Source organism: Pseudophryne corroboree, chromosome 1 (genome assembly GCF_028390025.1).
Source record: "Pseudophryne corroboree isolate aPseCor3 chromosome 1, aPseCor3.hap2, whole genome shotgun sequence".
NCBI lineage: Eukaryota > Metazoa > Chordata > Amphibia > Anura > Myobatrachidae > Pseudophryne > Pseudophryne corroboree.
Window position 1 is genome coordinate 1,233,195,124 of NC_086444.1, and position 25,601 is coordinate 1,233,220,724.

The 25,601-nt window shown below is 48.9% G+C and overlaps 1 protein-coding gene across 1 annotated transcript in view; it reads left to right on the forward strand.

Moving 5' to 3' along the window:
• The first annotated feature begins 6,939 nt into the window (after positions 1–6,939).
• LOC135030174 (uncharacterized) overlaps positions 6,940–25,601 on the forward strand; it is a 130,227-nt gene continuing 111,565 nt past the window's right edge. Inside the window, exon 1 of the mRNA XM_063953916.1 lies at positions 6,940–7,006. Coding sequence (XP_063809986.1) covers positions 6,958–7,006 — 49 coding nt within the window. The 5' untranslated portion in view covers positions 6,940–6,957. The remainder of the gene's footprint in view (positions 7,007–25,601) is intronic.

Sequence of the window (25,601 nt, forward strand, 5' to 3'; positions counted from 1 at the left end):
GGGAGTACTGGAGGTGTCCTTAGTGCAGGAGTTCAGGGGTGTCAGTAGTGTGGGAGTGCCAGAAGTGTCCTCGGTGCAGGGGTGTCGGCAGTGCGGTAGGTGTCCTCAGTGCAGGAGTGCTGGCAGTATCCCCAGTGCAGGGGTGCCGGCAGTGTCGGCAGTGCGGGAGGTGTCCTCAGTGCAGGCGTGCTGGCAGTATCACCAGTGCAGGGGTGTCGGCGGTGTTGGCAGTGCGGAAGTAATGGAGATGTCCTTAGTGCAGGAGTTCAGGAGTGTCAGCAGTGTGAGAGTGCCAGAAATGTCCTTGGTGTAGGGGTTTTGGCAGTGTGGGAGTACCAGAAGTGTCCTCTGTGCAGAAGTGCTGGCAGTGTCGGCAGTACAGAAGGTGTCCTCAGTGCAGGAGTGCTGGCAGTATCCCCAGTGCAGGGGTGCCGACAGTGTCAGCAACGCGGGAGGTGTCCTCATTGCAGAAGTTCAGGGGTGCCGGCAGTGTGGGAGTGCCGGAAATGTCCTCGGTGCAGAAGTGCTGGCAGTGTCGGCAGTGCAGGTGTCCTCAGTGCAGGAGTGCTGGCAGTACCCCCAGTGCTGGTGTGCCGGCAGTGTCCTCAGTGCAGGAGTTCATGGGTGTCAGCAGTGTGGGAGTGCCAGAAGTGTCCTCGGTGCAGGAGTGCCGGCAGCGTCGGCAGTGCAGGAGGTGTCCTCAGCGCAAGAGTGCTAGCAGCATCCCCAGTTCAGGGGTGCCGGCATTGTCGGCAGTGCAGGAGGTGTCCTCAGTGCAGGAGTGCTGGCAGTATCCCCAGTGCAGGGGTGCCGGCAGTGTCGGCAGTGCGGGAGGTGTCCTCATTGCAGGAGTTCAGGGGTGCCGGCAGTGTGGGAGTGCCAGAAGTGTGCTCGGTGCAGAAGTGCTGGCAGTGTAGGAGGTGTCCTCAGTGCAGGAGTGCTGGCAGTATCCCCAGTGCAGTTGTGCCTGCGGTGTCCTCAGTGCAGGAGTGTCAGCAGTGTGGGAGTGCCAGAAGTGTCCTCGGTGCAGGGGTGTCGGCAGTGCCGGCAGTATGATCAGTGCAGGGGTGCCGGTGACTTACTTACCTGCTGCAACGTTTTCAACCTGTTCGGTCCTAGCTCTGATGTCAAACACCCGCCCTGGACACACCTGCATTTCTCACACCACGCCTGCGTTTTTCTTACCACTCCCCGAAAACGGCTGCAAACGGTGAGTTGCCCAGGAATGCCCTCCGCCTGTCAATCTTCGTGCGATTGGCGCTGCGATCGCTTTTTTCAGGCTCATCGTCGTTGCCCGGCGACGGCCGTGCGTGCACATAGCGGCCACCGCGCATGCGCAGCACGGATCCGATTGCAGCTGTGCGAACGACGACATGCAGCTATCGAGTCGTAATGACCCCCTAAGTCCAGACCTACTTAGAAACTGCACAACATTTTTTACCATAGCAGGCCAGCACAAGCGATTGCAGCCTTGCTATGGGAAAAAAACAACCCTCATAGGAGGAGATTAGATGATAGTACGGGCTGCAAAAAGCAGCTTCGTGCGATCACCTCGTAATGAGGCCCTTTATTTGGAAATATTTTATCATTGCAAAATCTTATATGTTCTTTTACTCTATAGCACTAAGGTTTTTCTTAACTTATTACTTAATTTAACTTTAGACTTCATTCACCTCTGTGCTCTGAGCAACATATAGTAACATCCCCCAGCCAGGATAAAATCTGTACCCCCCAAGGAGTCTACTTCAAAGGCCTCTCACACTGAGATTTTCACACCTACACAATTAGCAATTAGACTCTAAAGCTGGCCATACATCAGAACGACCTGATTACAGTGTCTATTGAACAGCAATGTTGGGGGAAAGCTACATTACATGATGCACTGGACACCGAGTGGTGAAACTATGAATTGCCATGAATTGTCATTGCACAACATGATGGCCCAACAACAAAAGGAATTCATGTCATGCCAAATTTACTGCCATGGCACTCTTTTCAGAAAGGTAATAGTGGACACATCTGTAAGTGTGTCTGCACACGCTCAGGCTGCCTCCCCGCTATATACTGTATATAATCCCACCCAAATTCTATATAAGTGTGTCTGCACATGCTCAGGCTGCCTCCCCGCTATATACTGTATATAATCCCACCCAAATTCTATATAAGTGTGTCTGCACATGCTCAGGCTGCCTCCCCGCTATATACTGTATATAATCCCACCCAAATACTATATAACTGTATCTGCACACGCTTAGCCTGCCTCCCCGCTATATACTGTATATAATCCCACCCAAATACTATATAAGTGTATCTGCACATGCTCAGGCTGCATCCCCACTATATACTGTATATAATCCCACCCAAATACTATATAAGTGTGTCTGCACATGCTCAGGCTGCCTCCCCGCTATATACTGTATATAATCCCACCCAAATTCTATATAAGTGTGTCTGCACATGCTCAGGCTGCCTCCCCACTATATACTGTATATAATCCCACCCAAATACTATATAAGTGTGTCTGCACATGCTCAGCCTGCCTCCCTGCTATATACTGTATATAATCCCACCCAAATACTATATAAGTGTGTCTGCACATGCTCAGGCTGCCTCCCCGCTATATACTGTATATAATCCCACCCAAATACTATATAAGTGTATCTGCACATGCTCAGGCTGCCTCCCCGCTATATACTGTATATAATCCCACCCAAATACTATATAAGTGTGTCTGCACACGCTCAGGCTGCCTCCCCACTATATACTATATATAATCCCACCCAAATACTATATAACTGTATCTGCACATGCTCAGGCTGCCTCCCCGCTATATACTGTATATAATCCCACCCAAATACTATGTAAGTGTGTCTGCACATGCTCAGGCTGCCTCCCTGCTATATACTGTATATAATCCCACCCAAATACTATATAAGTGTATCTGCACATGCTCAGGCTGCCTCCCCGCTATATACTGTATATAATCCCACCCAAATACTATATAAGTGTGTCTGCACACGCTCAGGCTGCCTCCCCGCTATATACTGTATATAATCCCACCCAAATACTATATAAGTGTATCTGCACATGCTCAGGCTGCCTCCCCGCTATATACTGTATATAATCCCACCCAAATACTATATAAGTGTGTCTGCACACGCTCAGGCTGCCTCCCCGCTATATACTATATATAATCCAACCCAAATACTATATAAGTGTGTCTGCACATGCTCAGGCTGCCTCCCCGCTATATACTGTATATAATCCCACCCAAATACTATATAAGTGTGTCTGCACATGCTCAGGCTGCCTCCCTGCTATATACTGTATATAATTCCACCCAAATACTATATAAATGTGTCTGCACATTCTCAGACTGCCTCCCTGCTATATACTGTATATAATCCCACCAAATACTATATAAGTGTGTCTGCACATGTTCAGGCTGCCTCCCTGCTATATACTGTATATAATCCCACCCAAATACTATATAAGTGTATCTGCACATGTTCAGGCTGCCTCCCCGCTATATACTGTATATAATCCCACCCAAATACTATATGTGTGTCTGCACATGACCAGGCTGCCTCCATGCTATATACTGTATATAATCCCACCAAATACTATATAAATGTGTCTGCACATGCTCAGGCTGCCTCCCTGCTATATACTGTATATAATCCCACCCAAATACTATATAAGTGTGTCTGCACATGTTCAGGCTGCCTCCCTGCTATATACTGTATATAATCCCACCCAAATACTATATAAGTGTGTCTGCACATGCTCAGGCTGCCTCCCTGCTATATACTGTATATAATCCCACCCAAATACTATATGTGTGTCTGCACATGCTCAGGCTGCCTCCCTGCTATATACTGTATATAATCCCACCCAAACACTATATAAGTGTGTCTGCACATGCTCAGGCTGCCTCCCTGCTATATACTGTATGTAATCCCACCAAATACTATATAAGTGTGTCTGCACATGCTCAGGCTGCCTCCCTGCTATATACTGTATATAATCCCACCCAAATACTATATAAGTGTGTCTGCACATGCTCAGACTGGCTCCCTGCTATATACTGTATATAATACCACCAAATACTATATAAGTGTGTCTGCACATGCTCAGACTGGCTCCCTGCTATATACTGTATATAATACCACCAAATACTATATGTGTGTCTGCACATGCTCAGGCTGCCTCCCTGCTATATACTGTATATAATCCCACCCAAATACTATATGTGTGTCTGCACATGACCAGGCTGCCTCCCTGCTATATACTGTATGTAATCCCACCAAATACTATATAAGTGTGTCTGCACATGCTCAGGCTGCCTCCCTGCTATATACTGTATATAATCCCACCCAAATACTATATGTGTGTCTGCACATGCTCAGGCTGCCTCCTTGCTATATACTGTATATAATCCCACCCAAATACTATATAAGTGTGTCTGCACATGCTCAGGCTGCCTCCCTGCTATATACTGTATATAATCCCACCCAAATACTATATAAGTGTATCTGCACATGCTCAGGCTGCCTCCCTGCTATATACTGTATATAATCCCACCCAAATACTATATAAGTGTGTCTGCACACGCTCAGGCTGCCTCCCTGCTATATACTGTATATAATCCCACCCAAATACTATATAACTGTATCTGCACATGCTCAGGCTGCCTCCCCGCTATATACTGTATATAATCCCACCCAAATACTATATAAATGTGTCTGCACATGCTCAGGCTGCCTCCCTGCTATATACTGTATATAATCCCACCCAAATACTATATAACTGTATCTGCACATGCTCAGGCTGCCTCCCCGCTATATACTGTATATAATCCCACCCAAATACTATATAAATGTGTCTGCACATGCTCAGGCTGCCTCCCCGCTATATACTATATATAATCCAACCCAAATACTATATAAGTGTGTCTGCACATGCTCAGGCTGCCTCCCTGCTATATACTGTATATAATCCCACCCAAATACTATATAACTGTATCTGCACATGCTCAGGCTGCCTCCCCGCTATATACTGTATATAATCCCACCCAAATACTATATAAGTGTGTCTGTACATGCTCAGGCTGCCTCCCCGCTATATACTGTATATAATCCCACCCAAATACTATATGTGTGTCTGCACACGCTCAGGCTGCCTCCCTGCTATATACTGTATGTAATCCCACCAAATACTATATAAGTGTGTCTGCACACGCTCAGGCTGCCTCCCTGCTATATACTGTATATAATCCCACCCAAATACTATATAAGTGTGTCTGCACATGCTCAGGCTGCCTCCCTGCTATATACTGTATATAATCCCACCCAAACACTATATAAGTGTGTCTGCACATGCTCAGGCTGCCTCCCCACTATATACTGTATATAATCCCACCCAAATACTATATAAGTGTGTCTGCACATGCTCAGACTGGCTCCCTGCTATATACTGTATATAATACCACCAAATACTATATGTGTGTCTGCACATGTTCAGGCTGCCTCCATGCTATATACTGTATATAATCCCACCAAATACTATATAAGTGTATCTGTACATGCTCAGGCTGCCTCCCTGCTATATACTGTATATAATCCCACCAAATACTATATAAGTGTGTCTGTACATGCTCAGGCTGCCTCCCTGCTATATACTGTATATAATCCCACCCAAATACTATATAAGTGTGTCTGCACATGCTCAGCCTGCCTCCCTGCTATATACTGTATATAATCCCACCCAAATACTATATAAGTGTGTCTGCACATGCTCAGGCTGCCTCCCCGCTATATACTGTATATAATCCCACCCAAATACTATATAAGTGTGTCTGCACATGCTCAGGCTGCCTCCCCACTATATACTATATATAATCCCACCCAAATACTATATAACTGTATCTGCACATGCTCAGGCTGCCTCCCCACTATATACTATATATAATCCCACCCAAATACTATATAACTGTATCTGCACATGCTCAGGCTGCCTCCCCGCTATATACTGTATATAATCCCACCCAAATACTATATAAGTGTGTCTGCACATGCTCAGGCTGCCTCCCCACTATATACTATATATAATCCCACCCAAATACTATATAACTGTATCTGCACATGCTCAGGCTGCCTCCCCACTATATACTATATATAATCCCACCCAAATACTATATAACTGTATCTGCACATGCTCAGGCTGCCTCCCCGCTATATACTGTATATAATCCCACCCAAATACTATATAAGTGTGTCTGCACACGCTCAGGCTGCCTCCCCACTATATACTATATATAATCCCACCCAAATACTATATAACTGTATCTGCACATGCTCAGGCTGCCTCCCCGCTATATACTGTATATAATCCCACCCAAATACTATATAAGTGTGTCTGCACATGCTCAGGCTGCCTCCCTGCTATATACTGTATATAATCCCACCCAAATACTATATAAGTGTGTCTGCACATGCTCAGGCTGCCTCCCCGCTATATACTGTATATAATCCCACCCAAATACTATATAAGTGTGTCTGCACATGCTCAGGCTGCCTCCCTGCTATATACTGTATATAATCCCACCCAAATACTATATAACTGTATCTGCACATGCTCAGGCTGCCTCCCCGCTATATACTGTATATAATCCCACCCAAATACTATGTAAGTGTGTCTGCACATGCTCAGGCTGCCTCCCCGCTATATACTGTATATAATCCCACCCAAATACTATATAAGTGTGTCTGCACATGCTCAGGCTGCCTCCCTGCTATATACTATATAACATGTACGATACTAATGTTCTAAACAGGAAACTAAGAAATAGGAAAGGAAAGTTTCAGCTCGTTATACCACATATCCTACTGTGTGTAGTATGGGGCCTCCCTCCACTCTCTGCCTCATAGGTACAGAAGTCTCTCAGCTATCACCGTTATGTGTCCAGGACAGGTCCCGTCTCTCCTGTGTCTTCTCACTGTCACCAGTAAGTCTGGAAGCTTTCTTATATTTTGCTGTCTGTTGGAATACTCTAATGTCCATGTAAGATCTGTGCAAAGAACATTTTGGGGGCATAATACAATACCATATAGCAAAGAGTGATATGCAAGATAGATAGATAGATAGATAGATAGATAGATAGATAGATAGATAGATAGATAGATAGATAGATAGATATATTGATGACATTTTTCCCCATTCCTCTTCTGTGAAGGAACAGGTTAATGTTGGGCGTTCAGCCGCAGCAGCACATACTACTCCCAGACACAGCTGACCAATAATTGGATCAGTGCACTGTATGTCGGAAGATTTTTTTTTTGCTGACCGTCCGATTATCGCTGATTGGTTGTGGACATACACTACGCAATTATGGTTCCGATTCGCTGATAATCCACGGATCGGGCTAATAGTTGCATAATATATGCAAAGCTTAAGAAAAGAGGTAAAATTTATCATGCAATGAATAGTGAGATTTTAACTTTTGTTTCACTCGTGAAGAAGCTCTCTTGTGAATTCCTGCATGTGTTTGGCATAATCTTTGACATTATATACAGCCATACTGATGCAGTTAGGTAAATATGGAGAAGTACTGTATACGGTTGTGATTCATTTGCAGGAAAACAAAGAAGTGGAACTCAGATAAAAAGACGAAATGGTACTTAAGACATGATTTGCTGGTGTACAACTAATAATTATATTTAGACATTAAAAATGAAAAGGCAGCTCTGTGGTGCTATGTACCCCATATTAATCTGTGGTCCTCTGTACTCCATATTCTTCTGTGCTCCTCCATACTCCTCCATATTCCTCTGTGCTCCTCCATATTCCTCTGTGCTCCTCCATATTCCTCTGTACTCCCCCATATTCCTCTGTGCTCCTCCATATTCCTCTGTACTCCTCCATATTCCTCTGTACTCCCTCATATTCCTCTGTGCTCCTCCATATTCCTCTGTACTCCTCCATATTCCTCCGTACTCCTCCATATTCCTCTGTACTACTCCATATTTCTCTGTCCTCCTCCATATTCCTCTGTACTCCTCCATATTCCTCTGTGCTCCTCTGTACTCCTCCATATTCCTCTGTACTCCTTCATATTCCTCTGTGCTCCTCCATATTCCTTTGTGCTCCTCCATATTCCTCTGTGCTCCTCCATATTCCTCTGTACTCCATATTCCTCTGTACTCCATATTCTTCTGTGCTCCTCCGTACTCCTCCATATTCCTCTGTGCTCCTCCATATTCCTCTGTGCTCCTCCATATTCCTCTGTACTCCCCAAATTCCTCTGTGCTCCTCCATATTCCTCTGTGCTCCTCCGTACTCCTCCATATTCCTCCGTACTCCTCTGTACTCCCCATATTCCTCTGTGCTCCTCCATATTCCTCTGTGCTCCTCCGTACTCCTCCATATTCCTCTGTGCTCCTCCATATTCCTCTGTACTCCTCCATAATCCTCTGTACTCCTCCATATTCCTCTGTGCTCCTCTGTGCTCCTCCATATTCCTCTGTGCTCCTCCATATTCCTCTGTGCTCCTCCATATTCCTCTGTACTCCTCCATATTCCTTTGTACTCCCCCATATTCCTCTGTACTCCTCCATATTCCTGTGTACTCCTCCATATTCCTCTGTGCTCCTCCGTACTCCTCCATATTCCTCCGTACTCCTCCATATTCCTCTGTACTCCTCCATATTCTTCTGTGCTCCTCCATATTCCTCTGTACTCCTCCATATTCCTCTGTGCTCCTCTGTGCTCCTCCATATTCCTCTGTGCTCCTCCATATTCCTCTGTGCTCCTCCATATTCCTCTGTGCTCCTCCATATTCCTCTGTACTCCTCCATATTCCTCTGTGCTCCTCTGTACCCCTCCATATTCCTCCGTACTCCTCCATATTCCTCTGTACTACTCCATATTCCTCTGTGCTCCTCCATATTCCTCTGTACTCCTCCATATTTCTCTGTACTCCCCCCATATTCCTCTGTGCTCCTCCATATTCCTCTGTGCTCCTCCATATTCCTCTGTACTCCTCCATATTCCTCTGTACTCCTCCATATTCCTCTGTACTCCTCCATATTCCTCTGTGCTCCTCTGTGCTCCTCCATATTCCTCTGTACGCCTCCATATTCCTCTGTGCTCCTCCATATTCCTCTGTGCTCCTCCATATTCCTCTGTACTCCTCCATATTCTTCTGTGCTCCTCCATATTCCTCTGTACTCCTCCATATTCCTCTGTGCTCCTCCATATTCCTCTGTACTCCTCCATATTCCTCTGTACTCCTCCATATTCCTCTGTACGCCTCCATATTCCTCTGTGCTCCTCCATATTCCTCTGTACTCCTCCATATTCCTCTGTACTCCTCCATATTCCTCTGTACTACTCCATATTCCTCTGTGCTCCTCCGTACTCCTCCATATTCCTCTGTACTCCTCCATATTCCTCTGTACTCCTCCATATTCATCTGTGCTCCTCCGTACTCCTCCATATTCCTCCGTACTCCTCCATATTCCTCTGTGCTCCTCCATATTCCTCTGTGCTCCTCCATATTCCTCTGTACTCCTCCATATTCTTCTGTGCTCCTCCATATTCCTCTGTACTCCTCCATATTCCTCTGTGCTCCTCCATATTCCTCTGTGCTCCTCCATATTCCTCTGTGCTCCTCCATATTCCTCTGTACTCCTCCATATTCCTCTGTACTCCTCCATATTCCTCTGTGCTCCTCCATATTCCTCTGTGCTCCTCCACATTCCTATGTGCTCCTCCATATTCCTCTGTGCTCCTCTGTACTCCTCCATATTCCTCTGTGCTCCTCTGTACTCCATATTCTTCTGTGCTCCTCCGTATTCCTCCATATTCCTCTGTGCTCCTCCATATTCCTCTGTGCTTCTCCATATTCCTCTGTACTCCTCCATATTCCTCTGTACTCCTCCATATTCCTCTGTGCTCCTCCATTTTCCTCTGTGCTCCTCCATATTCCTCTGTGCTTCTCTGTACTCCTCCATATTCCTCTGTGCTCCTCTGTACTCCTGCATATTCCTCTGTATTCCTCCATATTCCTCTGTGCTCCTCTGTACTCCTGCATATTCCTCTGTGCTCCTCTGCATTCTCCTGTTTACCTATGCATTCTTCTGTGCTCCTCTGGATTCCTCTGTGCTCTTCTGTATTCTTCTGTGCTCATCTGCTCTCTCGGCATTCCTCTGTGCTCCTCTGTATTCCTCTGTGCTCCTCTGCATTCCTGTGTACTCCTCTCTATTCCTCTGTGCTCCTCTGCTCTCTCTGCATACTTCTGTGCTCCTCTGTATTATCCTGCTTTCCTCTGCTCTATTTGCATTCCTGTATGTGCCTGTGCACTCTCCTGCATTCCTCTGTGGTCCTCTGCATTCCTCTGTGCTCCTCTGTTCTCCAATGCATTCCGCTGTGCTCCTCTGCTCTCTCTGCATTCCTGTGTGCTCCACTGCATTCCTCTGTGCTCCTCTGTATTCCTCTGTGCTCCTCTGCATTCCTCTGCATTCCTCTGTGCTCTCTCTGTATTCCTCTGTGCTCCTCTGTGCTCCTCTGTATTCCTCTGTGCTCCTCTGTGCTCCTCTGTATTTCTCTGTGCTCCTCTGCATTCCTCTGTGCTCCTATGCATTCCTCTGTGCTCCTCTGCTCTCTCTGCTTTCCTGTGTGCTCCACTGTATTCCTCTGTGCTCCTCTGTGCTCCTCTGAATTCCTCTGTGCTCCTCTGTTTTCCTCTGTGCTCCTCTGCATTCCTCTGTGTTCCTCTGCATTCCTCTGTGCTCCTCTGCATTCCTCTGTGCTCCTCTGTGCTCCTCTGCATTCCTTCTGTGCTCTCTCTGCATTCCTCTGTGCTCCTCTGCTCTCTCTGCATTCCTCTGTGCTCCTCTGCATTCCTCTGTGCTCCTCTACATTCCTCTGTGCTCCTCTGTATTCCTCTGTGCTCCTCTGAATTCCTCTGTGCTCCTCTGATCTCTCTGCATTCCACTGTGCTCCTCTGTATTCCTCTGTGCTCCTCTGTATTCCTCTGTGCTCCTCTGTATTCCTTTGTGCTCCTCTGTGCTCCTCTGCTCTCTCTGCATTCCTCTGTGCTCCTCTGCATTCCTCTGTGCTCCTCTGTATTCCTCTGTGCTCCTCTGCTCTCTCTGTATTCCTCTGTGCTCCTCTGTATTCCTCTGTGCTCCTCTGCAATCCTCTGTGCTCCTCTGTATTCCAAGATGCTCCTCTGTATTCTTCTGTGCTCCTCTGCATTCCTCTGTGCTCCTCTGCATTCCTCTGTGCTCCTCTGTATTCCTCTGTGCTCCTCTGTATTCCTCTGTGCTCCTCTGTATTCCTTTGTGCTCCTCTGCATTCCTCTGTTCTCCTCTGTATTCCTCTGTGCTCCTCTTTATTCCTCTGTGCTCCTCTGCATTCCTCTGTGCTCCTCTGCTCTCTCTGCATTCCTCTGTGCTCCTCTGTATTCCTCTGTGCTCCTCTGTATTCCTTTGTGCTCCTCTGTGCTCCTCTGCTCTCTCTGCATTCCTCTGTGCTCCTCTGTATTCCTCTGTGCTCCTCTGTATTCCTCTGTGCTCCTCTGTATTCCTCTGTGCTCCTCTGTATTCCTGTGTACTCCTCTGTATTCCTCCGTGCTCCTCTGTATTCCTTTGTGCTCCTCTGTGCTCCTCTGCTCTCTCTGCATTCCTCTGTGCTCCTCTGTTTTCCTCTGTGCTCCTCTGCATTCCTCTGTGCTCCTCTGTATTCCTCTGTGCTCCTCTGTATTCCTCTGTGCTCCTCTGCATTCCTCTGTGCTCCTCTGCTCTCTCTCTGCATTCCTCTGTGCTCCTCTGTATTCCTCTGTGCTCCTCTGTATTCCTTTGTGCTCCTCTGTGCTCCTCTGCTCTCTCTGCATTCCTCTGTGCTCCTCTGTTTTCCTCTGTGCTCCTCTGCATTCCTCTGTGCTCCTCTGTATTCCTCTGTGCTCCTCTGTATTCCTCTGTGCTCCTCTGCATTCCTCTGTGCTCCTCTGTATTCCTCTGTGCTCCTCTGCATTCCTCTGTGCTCCTCTGCATTCCTCTGTGCTCCTCTGCATTCCTCTGTGCTCCTCTGCTCTCTCTGCATTCCTCTGTGCTCCTCTGCATTCCTCTGTGCTCCTCTGTATTCCTCTGTGCTCCTCCATTTTCCTCTGTGCTCCTCCATATTCCTCTGTGCTTCTCTGTACTCCTCCATATTCCTCTGTATTCCTCCATATTCCTCTGTGCTCCTCTGTGCTCCTGCATATTCCTCTGTGCTCCTCTGCATTCTCCTGTTTACCTATGCATTCTTCTGTGCTCCTCTGTACTCCTCCATATTCCTCTGTGCTCCTCTGTACTCCATATTCTTCTGTGCTCCTCCGTATTCCTCCATATTCCTCTGTGCTCCTCCATATTCCTCTGTGCTTCTCCATATTCCTCTGTACTCCTCCATATTCCTCTGTACTCCTCCATATTCCTCTGTGCTCCTCCATATTCCTCTGTGCTCCTCCATTTTCCTCTGTGCTCCTCCATATTCCTCTGTGCTTCTCTGTACTCCTCCATATTCCTCTGTGCTCCTCTGTACTCCTGCATATTCCTCTGTATTCCTCCATATTCCTCTGTGCTCCTCTGTACTCCTGCATATTCCTCTGTGCTCCTCTGCATTCTCCTGTTTACCTATGCATTCTTCTGTGCTCCTCTGGATTCCTCTGTGTTCTTCTGTATTCTTCTGTGCTCATCTGCTCTCTCGGCATTCCTCTGTGCTCCTCTGTATTCCTCTGTGCTCCTCTGCATTCCTGTGTACTCCTCTCTATTCCTCTGTGCTCCTCTGTATTCCTCTGTGCTCCTCTGCATTCCTCTGTGCTCCTCTCTATTCCTCTGTGCTCCTCTGCTCTCTCTGCATACTTCTGTGCTCCTCTGTATTATCCTGCTTTCCTCTGCTCTATTTGCATTCCTGTATGTGCCTGTGCACTCTCCTGCATTCCTCTGTGCTCCTCTGTATTCCTCTGTGCTCCTCTGCATTCCTCTGTGCTCCTCTGCATTCCTCTGTGCTCCTCTGTATTCCTCTGTGCTCCTCTGTGCTCCTATGCATTCCGCTGTGCTCCTCTGCTCTCTCTGCATTCCTGTGTGCAGAGCCGGCCATAGGCATAGGCAAACTAGGCAATTGCCTAGGGCATTTGATATGCCTAGGGGCATCAGCAGCTTCTGCTGATTAAAATGATATGCGGCATGCCTATATTCTGTGTGTAGCATTTCATATGCAGATACAGCCAGTCTCACACAGTATATAGGCATGCTGCATATCATTTTAATCAGCAGAAGCTGCTTGTGCATCCTAGCCACATAGCAATGCATAAAATGTGAATTTTCATTAAAAAAATGTGCCCGACGTCAGCATTGAGGCAAGATTTATGAGGACACATCTGTATCCAAGCAGAGGCAGAGGTCACACTGTTAGTGGCAGTGTGAGTGCTGTGTGCATGTGAGTGGGTAGGTTGTGCAGTAGTGTTTGTAATATGTGTAAGGAGCATTATGTGTGTCATGTAAAAATGCATTAATAATGTGCAACATATGTGTAAGGGGCACTATGTGTGTCATTATGTGTATAAGGGCATTAATAATGTGCAGCATATGTGTAACATGGTACTACTGTATGTGTGTCATTATGTGTATAGGGGCACTAATAATGTGCAGCAAATGTGTAGGGGGCACTATGTGTTTCATTATGTGTATAAGGCCATTAATAATGTGCGGCATATGTTTAAGGGACATTACGTGTAAAAGGGCATTAATAAAGGTTGTCATAATGTGTAAGGCACATTATGTTTTTATGGACATTAATAATGTCTCTCATATGTGTAAGGGGCATTACTGTGTGGCATTATGTGTATAAGGTGCTCTACTATGGCGTGGCGTATAGAAAGGGCACTACTGTGTCGTCTAATGTGAATAAAGAGCAATAGGGTGTGGTGTAATATGAATAAGGAACAATTCAGTGTGATGTAATGTGAATAAGGGGCTCTACTGTGAGGAGTAACGTTTATAAGGTAAAGTGATACTACTGCGGGATGTAATATGAATTATGGACACTATCGCATGATCAAATGTGAATAAAGTTGCAGTACTGTGTGACGTAATTGGAATTGGGGTTACTGTTGTGTGTCCATGCCCCTTGCCAGCAAAAACACCCCCCTTTTTGGGATGTGCGCCAAATGTGCGAACTGTTCCTATTTAAAATATAGGGGGTACAAACCCCAAAATAAGGACTGCTATGGATGAGGGGTGATGGTGCTGGGAAAGAGGTGCAAGGTCAGAGGCGGAATCAGCGGTGGTGCTAGGGGGCACCAGCCAAAATCTTGCCTAGGGCATCATATTGGTTAGGGCCAGCTCTGCCTGTGTGCTCCACTGCATTCCTCTGTGCTCCTCTGTGCTCCACTGTATTCCTCTGTGCTCCTCTGTGCTCCTCTGCATTCCTCTGTGCTCTCTCTGTATTCCTCTGTGCTCCTCTGTGCTCCTCTGTATTCCTCTGTGCTCCTCTGTATTTCTCTGTGCTCCTCTGCATTCCTCTGTGCTCCTATGCATTCCTCTGTGCTCCTCTGCTCTCTCTGCTTTCCTGTGTGCTCCACTGTATTCCTCTGTGCTCCTCTGCATTCCTCTGTGCTCCTCTGTTTTCCTCTGTGCTCCTCTGCATTCCTCTGTGTTCCTCTGTATTCCTCTGTGCTCCTCTGCATTCCTCTGTGCTCCTCTGTGCTCCTCTGCATTCCTCTGTGCTCCTCTGTATTCCTCTGTGCTCCTCTGCATTTATCTGTGCTCCTCTGCATTCCTCTGTGCTCCTCTGCTTTCATCTGTGCTCCTCTGCATTCCTCTGTGCTCCTCTGTGCTCCTCTGCATTCCTCTGTGCTCCTCTGCATTCCTCTGTGCTCCTCTGCTCTCTCTGCATTACTCTGTGCTCCTCTGCTCTCTCTGCATTCCTCTGTGCTCCTCTGCATTCCTCTGTGCTCCTCTACATTCCTCTGTGCTCCTCTGTATTCCTCTGTGCTCCTCTGAATTCCTCTGTGCTCCTCTGATCTCTCTGCATTCCTCTGTGCTCCTCTGTATTCCTCTGTGCTCCTCTGCATTCCTCTGTGCTCCTCTGATCTCTCTGCATTCCTCTGTGCTCCTCTGATCTCTCTGCATTCCTCTGTGCTTCTCAGTATTCCTCTGTGCTCCTCTGTATTCCTCTGTGCTCCTCTGCATTCCTCTGTGCTCCTCTGATCTCTCTGCATTCCTCTGTGCTCCTCTACATTCCTCTGTGCTCCTCTGTATTCCTCTGTGCTCCTCTGTATTCCTCTGTGCTCCTCTGTATTCCTCTGTGCTCCTCTCTATTCCTCTGTGCTCCTCTGTATTCCTCTGTGCTCCTCTGATCTCTCTGCATTTCTCTGTGCTCCTCTGTATTCCTCTGTGCTCCTCTGCATTCCTCTGTGCTCCTCTGTATTCCTCTGTGCTCCTCTGCATTCCTCTGTGCTCCTCTGCATTCCTCTGTGCTCCTCTGTATTCCTCTGTGCTCTCTCTGTGTTCCTCTGTGCTCCTCTGTATTCCTCTGTGCTCCTCTGCATTCCTCTGTTCTCCTCTGTATTCCTTTATGCTCCTCTGTATTCCTCTGTGCTCCTCTGCTCTCTCTGTATTCCTCTGTGCTCCTCTGTATTCCTCTGTGCTCCTCTGTATTCCTCTGTGCTCCTCTGCATTCCTCTGCTCTCTCCGTATTCCTCTGTGCTCCTCTGTATTCCTCTGTGCTCCTCTGCATTCCTCTGCTCTCTCCGTATTCCTCTGTGCTCCACTGCATTCCTCTGTGCTCCTCTGTATTCCTCTGTGCTCCTCTGCATTCCTCTGCTCTCTCTGTATTCCTCTGTGCTCCTCTGCATTCCTCTGTGCTCCTCTGCTTTTTCTGCATTCCTCTGTGCTCCTCTGTATTCCTCTGTGCTCCTCTGTATTCCAAGATGCTCCTCTGCATTCCTCTGTGCTCCTCTGTATTCCTCTGCATTCCTCTGCTCTCTCTGTATTCCTCTGTGCTCCTATGCATTCCTCTGTGCTCCTCTGTATTCCAAGATGCTCCTCTGTATTCCTCTGTGCTCCTCTGCATTCCTCTGTGCTCCTCTGCATTACTCTGTGCTCCTCTGTATTCCAAGATGCTTCTCTGCATTCCTCTGTGCTCCTCTGTATTCCAAGATGCTCCTCTGCATTCCTCTGTGCTCCTCTGTATTCCTCTGCATTCCTCTGCTCTCTCTGCATTCCTCTGTGCTCCTCTGTATTCCTCTGTGCTCCTCTGTATTCCTCTGTGCTCCTCTGTATTCCTTTGTGCTCCTCTGCTCTCTCTGCATTCCTCTGTGCTCCTCTGTATTCCTCTGTGCTCCTCTGCATTCCTCTGTGCTCCTCTGCTCTCTCTGCATTCCTCTGTGCTCCTCTGTATTCCTGTGTGCTCCTCTGCGTTCCTTTGTGCTCCTCTGCTCTCTCTGTATTCCTCTGTGCTCCTCTGCATTCCTCTGTGCTCTCTCTGCATTCCTCTGTGCTCCTCTGTATTCCTCTGTGCTCCTCTGTATTCCTCTGTGATCCTCTGCATTCCTCTGTGCTCCTCTGCTCTCTCTGCATTCCTCTGTGCTCCTCTGCATTCCTCTGTGCTCCTCTGTATTCCTCTGTGCTCCTCTGCTCTCTCTGTATTCCTCTGTGCTCCTCTGTATTCCTCTGTGCTCCTATGCATTCCTCTGTGCTCCTCTGTATTCCAAGATGCTCCTCTGTATTCCTCTGTGCTCCTCTGCATTCCTCTGTGCTCCTCTGCATTCCTCTGTGCTCCTCTGTATTCCTCTGTGCTCCTCTGTATTCCTCTGTGCTCTTTCTGTATTCCTCTGTGCTCCTCTGTATTCCTCTGTGCTCCTCTGTATTCCTTTGTGCTCCTCTGTGCTCCTCTGCTCTCTCTGCATTCCTCTGTGCTCCTCTGTATTCCTCTGTGCTCCTCTGCATTCCTCTGTGCTCCTCTGCTCTCTCTGCATTCCTCTGTGCTCCTCTGTATTCCTGTGTGCTCCTCTGCGTTCCTTTGTGCTCCTCTGCTCTCTCTGTATTCCTCTGTGCTCCTCTGCATTCCTCTGTACTCCTCTGCATTCCTCTGTGCTCCTCTGCTCTCTCTGCATTCCTCTGTGCTCCTCTGTATTCCTCTGTGCTCCTCTGCATTCCTCTGTGCTCCTCTGCTCTCTCTGCATTCCTCTGTGCTCCTCTGCATTCCTCTGTGCTCCTCTGTATTCCTCTGTGCTCCTCTGCATTCCTCTGTGCTCCTCTGTGCCCCTCTGCATTCCTCTGTGCTCCTCTGCATTCCTCTGTGCTCCTCTGTGCTCCTCTGTATTCCTCTGTGGTCCTCTGCATTCCTCTGTGCTCCTCTGTATTCCTCTGTGCTCCTCTGCTCTCTCTGCATTATCATGTGCTTCTCTGTATTCCTCTGTGCTCCTCTTCATTCCTCTGTGCTCCTCTTCATTCCTCTGTGCTCCTCTGCATTCCTCTGTGCTCCTCTGTATTCCTCTGTGCTCCTCTGTATTTCTCTGTGCTCCTCTGCATTCCTCTGTGCTCCTCTGTGCTCCTCTGCATTCCTCTGTGCTCCTCTGCATTCCTCTGTGGTCCTCTGTATTCTCATGTGCTCCTCTGCATTCCTCTGTGCTCCTCTGCATTCCTCTGTGCTCCTCTGCTCTCTCTGCATCTTCTATGTTCCTCTGTATTATCCTGCTTTCCTCTGCTCTCTTTGCATTCCTGTTTGTGCCTGTGCACTCTCCTGCATTCCTGTGTGCTACTCTGCATTCCTGTGTACTCCTCTGTATTCCTCTGTGCTCCTCTGCTCTCTCTGCATTCCTGTTTACTCCACTGTATTCCTCTGTGCTCCTCTGTATTCCTCTGCATTCCTCTGTGCTCCGCTGTGCTCCTCTGCATTCCTCTGTGCTCCTCTGTATTCCTCTGTGCTCCTCTGCTCTCTCTGCATTCCTGTGTGCTCCTCTGCATTCCTCTGTGCTCCTCTGTATTCCTCTGTGCTCCTCTGCACTCTCTGCATTCCTCTGTGCTCCTCTGTATTCCTCTGTGGTCCTCTGCATTCCTCTGTGCTCCTCTGCTCTCTCTGCATTCTCATGTGCTTCTCTGTATTCCTCTGTGCTCCTCTGTATTCCTCTGTGCTCCTCTGTATTCTCCTGCTTTCCTCTGTGCTCCTCTGTATTCCTCTGTGCTCCTCTGTATTCCTCTGCATTCCTCTGTACTCCTCTGTATTCCTCTGTGCTCCTCTGCATTCCTCTGTGCTCCTCTATGCTCCTCTGCATTCCTCTGTACTCCTCTGTATTCCTCTGTGCTCCTCTGCATTCCTCTGTGCTCCTCTGCATTCCTCTGTGCTCCTCTGTATTCCTCTGTGCTCCTCTGCATTCCTCTGTGCTCCTCTGCATTCCTCTGTGCTCCTCTGTGCTCCTCTGTATTCCTCTGTGCTCTCTCTGTATTCCTCTGTGCTCCTCTGTATTCCTCTGTGCTCCTCTGCTCTCTCTGCATTCCTCTGTGCTCCTCTGTGCTCCTCTGTGCTCCTCTGCATTCCTCTGTGCTCCTCTGCATTCCTCTGTGCTCTTCTGTATTCCTCTGTGCTCCTCTGTATTCCTCTGTGCTCCTCTGCACTCTCTGCATTCCTCTGTGCTCCTCTGTATTCCTCTGTGGTCCTCTGCATTCCTCTGTGCTCCTCTGCTCTCTCTGCATTCTCATGTGCTTCTCTGTATTCCTCTGTGCTCCTCTGTATTCCTCTGTGCTCCTCTGTATTCTCCTGCTTTCCTCTGTGCTCCTCTGTATTCCTCTGTGCTCCTCTGTATTCCTCTGCATTCCTCTGTACTCCTCTGTATTCCTCTGTGCTCCTCTGCATTCCTCTGTGCTCCTCTATGCTCCTCTGCATTCCTCTGTACTCCTCTGTATTCCTCTGTGCTCCTCTGCATTCCTCTGTGCTCTCTCTGCATTCCTCTGTGCTCCTCTGCATTCCTCTGTGCTCCTCTGCATTCCTCTGTGCTCCTCTGTATTCCTCTGTGCTCCTCTGCATTCCTCTGTGCTCCTCTGTGCTCCTCTGCATTCCTCTGTGCTCCTCTGTGCTCCTCTGTATTCCTCTGTGCTCTCTCTGTATTCCTCTGTGCTCCTCTGTATTCCTCTGTGCTCCTCTGCTCTCTCTGCATTCCTCTGTGCTCCTCTGTATTCCTCTGTGCTCCTCTGTATTCCTCTGTGCTCCTCTGTATTCCTCTGTGCTAATCTGCTCCCTCTGTATTCCACTGTGCTCCTCTGTTTTCCTCTGTGCTCCTCTGTATTCCTCTGTGCTCCTCTGTATTCCTCTGTGCTCCTCAGTATTCCTCTGTGCTCCTCTGCTCTCTCTGTATTCCTCTGTGCTCCTCTGCTCTCTCTGTATTCCTCTGTGCTCCTCTGCATTCCTCTGTGCTCTCTCTGCATTCCTCTGTGCTCCTCTGTATTCCTCTGTGCTCCTCTGTGCTCCTCTGTATTCCTCTGTGCTCCTCAGTATTCCTCTGTGCTCCTCTGCTCTCTCTCTCTATGCCTCTGTGCTCCTCTGATCTCTCTGTATTCCTCTGTGCTCCTCTGCATTCCTCTGTGCTCCTCTGTATTCCTCTGTGCTCCTCTGCATTCCTCTGCTCTCTCCGTATTCCTCAGTGCTCCTCTGTATTCCTCTGTGCTCCTCTGCATTCCTCTGTGCTCCTCTGTATTCCTCTGTGCTCCTCTGTATTCCTCTGTGCTCCTCAGTATTCCTCTGTGCTCCTCTGCTCTCTCTGTATTCCTCTGTGCTCCTCTGCTCTCTCTGTATTCCTCTGTGCTCCTCTGCATTCCTCTGTGCTCCTCTGTATTCCTCTGTGCTCCTCTGCATTCCTCTGCTCTCTCCGTATTCCTCTGTGCTCCTCTGCATTCCTCTGTGCTCTCTCTGCATTCCTATGTGCTCCTCTGCTCTCTCTGTATTCCTCTGTGCTCCTCTGCATTCCTCTGTGCTCTCTCTGCATTCCTCTGTGCTCCTCTGCTCTCTCTGTTTTCCTCTGTGCTCCTCTGCTCTCTCTGTATTCCTCTGTGCTCCTCTGCATTCCTCTGTGCTCCTCTGCTCTCTCTGCATTCCTCTGTGCTCTCTCTGCATTCCTCTGTGCTCCTCTGCATTCCTCTGTGCTCCTCTGCTCTCTCTGTATTCCTCTGTGCTCCTCTACATTCCTCTGTGCTCCTCTGCTCTCTCTGCATTCCTCTGTGCTCCTCTGCATTCCTCTGTGCTCCTCTGCATTCCTCTGTGCTATCTCTGCATTCCTCTGTGCTCCTCTGCTCTCTCTGCATTCCTCTGTGCTCTCTCTGCATTCCTCTGTGCTCCTCTGCATTCCTCTGTGCTCCTCTGCTCTCTCTGTATTCCTCTGTGCTCCTCTGCATTCCTCTGTGCTCCTCTGCTCTCTCTGCATTCCTCTGTGCTCCTCTGCATTCCTCTGTGCTATCTCTGCATTCCTCTGTGCTCCTCTGCTCTCTCTGTATTCCTCTGTGCTCCTCTGTATTCCTCTGTGCTCCTCTGTATTCCTCTGTGCTCCTCAGTATTCCTCTGTGCTCATCTGCTCTCTCTGTATTCCTCTGTGCTCCTCTGCATTCCTCTGTGCTCCTCTGCTCTCTCTGAATTCCTCTGTGCTCCTCTGCATTCCTCTGTGCTATCTCTGCATTCCTCTGTGCTCCTCTGCTCTCTCTGTATTCCTCAGTGCTCCTCTGCATTCCTCTGTGCTCCTCTGCTCTCTCTGCATTCCTCTGTGCTCTCTCTGCATTCCTCTGTGCTCCTCTGCATTCCTCTGTGCTCCTCTGCTCTCTCTGTATTCCTCTGTGCTCCTCTGCATTCCTCTGTGCTCCTCTGCTCTCTCTGCATTCCTCTGTGCTCCTCTGCATTCCTCTGTGCTATCTCTGCATTCCTCTGTGCTCCTCTGCTCTCTCTGTATTCCTCTGTGCTCCACTGCATTCATCTGTGCTCTCTCTGCATTCCTCTGTGCTCCTCTGTATTCCTCTGTGCTCCTCTGTGCTCCTCTGCATTCCTCTGTGCTCTCTCTGCATTCCTCTGTGCTCCTCTGTATTCCTCTGTGCTCCTCTGTTTTCCTCTGTGCTCCTCAGTATTCCTCTGTTCTCCTCTGCTCTCTCTGTATGCCTCTGTGCTCCTCTGATCTCTCTGTATTCCTCTGTGCTCCTCTGATCTCTCTGTATTCCTCTGTGCTCCTCTGCATTCCTCTGTGCTCCTCTGTATTCCTCTGTGCTCATCTGTATTCCTCTGTGCTCCTCAGTATTCCTCTGTGCTCCTCTGCTCTCTCTGTATTCCTCTGTGCTCCTCTGCTCTCTCTGTATTCCTCTGTGCTCCTCTGCATTCCTCTGTGCTCTCTCTGCATTCCTATGTGCTCCTCTGCTCTCTCTGTATTCCTCTGTGCTCCTCTGCTCTCTCTGTATTCCTCTGTGCTCCTCTGCATTCCTCTGTGCTCTCTATGTATTCCTCTGTGCTCCTCTGCTCTCTCTGTATTCCTCTGTGCTCCTCTGCTCTCTCTGTATTCCTCTGTCCTCCTCTGCCCTCTCTGTATTCCTCTGTGCTCCTCTGCATTCCTCTGTGCTCTCTCTGCATTCCTATGTGCTCCTCTGCTCTCTCTGTATTCCTCTGTGCTCCTCTGCTCTCTCTGTATTCCTCTGTGCTCCTCTGCATTCCTCTGTGCTCTCTCTGCATTCCTCTGTGCTCCTCTGCTCTCTCTGTATTCCTCTGTGCTCCTCTGCTCTCTCTGTATTCCTCTGTGCTCCTCTGCATTCCTCTGTGCTCCTCTGCATTCCTCTGTGCTATCTCTGCATTCCTCTGTGCTCCTCTGCTCTCTCTGTATTCCTCTGTGCTCCTCTGCTCTCTCTGTGCTTCTCTGTGCTCCTCTGTATTCCTCTGTGCTCCTCTGAATTCCTCTGTACTCCTCTGCATTCCTCTTTGCTCCTCTGCATTCCTCTTTGCTCTCTCTGCATTCCTCTGTGCTCCTCTGTGCTATCTCTGCATTCCTCTGTGCTCCTCTGCTCTTTCTGTATTCCTCTGTGCTCCTCTGCATTCCTCTGTGCTCTCTCTGCATTCCTCTGTGCTCCTCTGCATTCCTCTGTGCTCCTCTGCATTCCTCTGTGCTCCTCTGTATTCCTCTGTGCTCCTCTGTGCTCCTCTGCATTCCTCTGTACTCCTCTGTATTCCTCTGTGCTCCTCTGCATTCCTCTGTGCTCCTCTGTATTCCTCTGTGCTCCTCTGCATTCCTCTGTGCTCCTCTGTATTCCTCTGTGCTCCTCTGTATTCCTCTTTGCTCCTCTGCTCTCTCTGCATTCCTCTGTGCTCCTCTGTATTCCTCTGTGCTCCTCTGTATTCCTCTGTGCTCCTCTGTATTCCTCTGTGCTCCTCTGCTCTCTCTGTATTCCTCTGTGCTCCTCTGTATTCATCTGTGCTCCTCTGCATTCCTCTGTGCTCCTCTGTATTCCTCTGTGCTCCTCTGTATTCCTCTGTGCTCCTCAGTATTCCTCTGTGCTGCTCTGCTCTCTCTGTATTCATCTGTGCTCCTCTGCTCTCTCTGTATTCCTCTGTGCTCCTCTGCATTCCTCTGTGCTCTCTCTGCTCACTCTGTATTCCTCTGTGCTCCTCTGCATTCCTCTGTGCTCCTCTGTATTCCTCTGTGCTCCTCTGCTCTCTCTGCATTCCTCTGTGCTCCTCTGCTCTCTCTGTATTCCTCTGTGCTCCTCTGCATTCCTCTGTGCTCTCTCTGCATTCCTCTGTGCTCCTCTGCTCTCTCTGTATTCCTCTGTGCTCCTCTGCATTCCTCTGTGCTCTCTCTGCATTCCTCTGTGCTCCTCTGCTCTCTCTGTATTCCTCTGTGCTCCTCTGCATTCCTCTGTGCTCTCTCTGCATTCCTCTGTGCTCCTCTGCTCTCTCTGTATTCCTCTGTGCTCCTCTGCTCTCTCTGTATTCCTCTGTGCTCCTCTGCATTCCTCTGTGCTATCTCTGCATTCCTCTGTGCTCCTCTGCTCTCTCTGTATTCCTCTGTGCTCCTCTGCTCTCTCTGTGCTTCTCTGTGCTCCTCTGCATTCCTCTGTGCTCCTCTGCATTCCTCTGTGCTCTCTCTGCATTACTCTGTGCTCCTCTGTGCTATCTCTGCATTCCTCTGTGCTCCTCTGCTCTCTCTGTGCTTCTCTGTGCTCCTCTGTATTCCTCTGTGCTCCTCTGTATTCCTCTGTGCTCCTCTGCATTCCTCTGTGCTCTCTCTGCATTCCTCTGTGCTCCTCTGCATTCCTCTGTGCTCCTCTGTATTCCTCTGTGCTCCTCTGTGTTCCTCTGTGCTCCTCTGCTCTCTCTGTATTCCTCTGTACTCCTCTGCATTCCTCTGTGCTCCTCTGCTCTCTCTGTATTCCTCTGTGCTCCTCTGCATTCCTCTGTGCTCTCTCTGCATTCCTCTGTGCTCCTCTGTATTCCTCTGTGCTCCTCTGTGTTCCTCTGTGCTCCTCTGCTCTCTCTGTATTCCTCTGTGCTCCTCTGCATTCATCTGTGCTCTCTCTGTATTCCTCTGTGCTCCTATGCATTCCTCTGTGCTCTCTCTGCATTCCTCTGTGCTCCTCTGCATTCCTCTTTGCTCTCTCTGCATTCCTCTGTGCTCCTCTGTGCTATCTCTGCATTCCTCTGTGCTCCTCTGCTCTTTCTGTATTCCTCTGTGCTCCTCTGCATTCCTCTGTGCTCTCTCTGCATTCCTCTGTGCTCCTCTGCATTCCTCTGTGCTCCTCTGCATTCCTCTGTGCTCCTCTGTATTCCTCTGTGCTCCTCTGTGCTCCTCTGCATTCCTCTGTACTCCTCTGTATTCCTCTGTGCTCCTCTGCATTCCTCTGTGCTCCTCTGTATTCCTCTGTGCTCCTCTGCATTCCTCTGTGCTCCTCTGTATTCCTCTGTGCTCCTCTGTATTCCTCTTTGCTCCTCTGCTCTCTCTGCATTCCTCTGTGCTCCTCTGTATTCCTCTGTGCTCCTCTGTATTCCTCTGTGCTCCTCTGTATTCCTCTGTGCTCCTCTGCTCTCTCTGTATTCCTCTGTGCTCCTCTGTATTCCTCTGTGCTCCTCTGCATTCCTCTGTGCTCCTCTGTATTCCTCTGTGCTCCTCTGTATTCCTCTGTGCTCCTCAGTATTCCTCTGTGCTGCTCTGCTCTCTCTGTATTCATCTGTGCTCCTCTGCTCTCTCTGTATTCCTCTGTGCTCCTCTGCATTCCTCTGTGCTCTCTCTGCTCTCTCTGTATTCCTCTGTGCTCCTCTGCATTCCCTGTGCTCCTCTGTATTCCTCTGTGCTCCTCTGCTCTCTCTGCATTCCTCTGTGCTCCTCTGCTCTCTCTGTATTCCTCTGTGCTCCTCTGCATTCCTCTGTGCTCTCTCTGCATTCCTCTGTGCTCCTCTGCTCTCTCTGTATTCCTCTGTGCTCCTCTGCATTCCTCTGTGCTCTCTCTGCATTCCTCTGTGCTCCTCTGCTCTCTCTGTATTCCTCTGTGCTCCTCTGCATTCCTCTGTGCTCTCTCTGCATTCCTCTGTGCTCCTCTGCTCTCTCTGTATTCCTCTGTGCTCCTCTGCTCTCTCTGTATTCCTCTGTGCTCCTCTGCATTCCTCTGTGCTATCTCTGCATTCCTCTGTGCTCCTCTGCTCTCTCTGTATTCCTCTGTGCTCCTCTGCTCTCTCTGTGCTTCTCTGTGCTCCTCTGCATTCCTCTGTGCTCCTCTGCATTCCTCTGTGCTCTCTCTGCATTACTCTGTGCTCCTCTGTGCTATCTCTGCATTCCTCTGTGCTCCTCTGCTCTCTCTGTGCTTCTCTGTGCTCCTCTGTATTCCTCTGTGCTCCTCTGTATTCCTCTGTGCTCCTCTGCATTCCTCTGTGCTCTCTCTGCATTCCTCTGTGCTCCTCTGCATTCCTCTGTGCTCCTCTGTATTCCTCTGTGCTCCTCTGTGTTCCTCTGTGCTCCTCTGCTCTCTCTGTATTCCTCTGTACTCCTCTGCATTCCTCTGTGCTCCTCTGCTCTCTCTGTATTCCTCTGTGCTCCTCTGCATTCCTCTGTGCTCTCTCTGCATTCCTCTGTGCTCCTCTGTATTCCTCTGTGCTCCTCTGTGTTCCTCTGTGCTCCTCTGCTCTCTCTGTATTCCTCTGTGCTCCTCTGCATTCATCTGTGCTCTCTCTGTATTCCTCTGTGCTCCTATGCATTCCTCTGTGCTCTCTCTGCATTCCTCTGTGCTCCTCTGTATTCCTCTGTGCTCCTCTGTGTTCCTCTGTGCTCCTCTGCTCTTCTGTATTCCTCTGTGCTCCTCTGCATTCCTCTGTGCTCTCTCTGCATTCCTCTGTGCTCCTATGCATTCCTCTGTGCTCTCTCTGCATTCCTCTGTGCTCTCTCTGCATTCCTCTGTGCTCTCTCTGCATTCCTCTGTGCTCCTCTGCTCTCTCTGTATTCCTCTGTGCTCCTCTGTATTCCTCTGTGCTCCTCTGTATTCCTCTGTGCTCCTCAGTATTCCTCTGTGCTCCTCTGCTCTCTCTGTATTCCTCTGTGCTCCTCTGCATTCCTC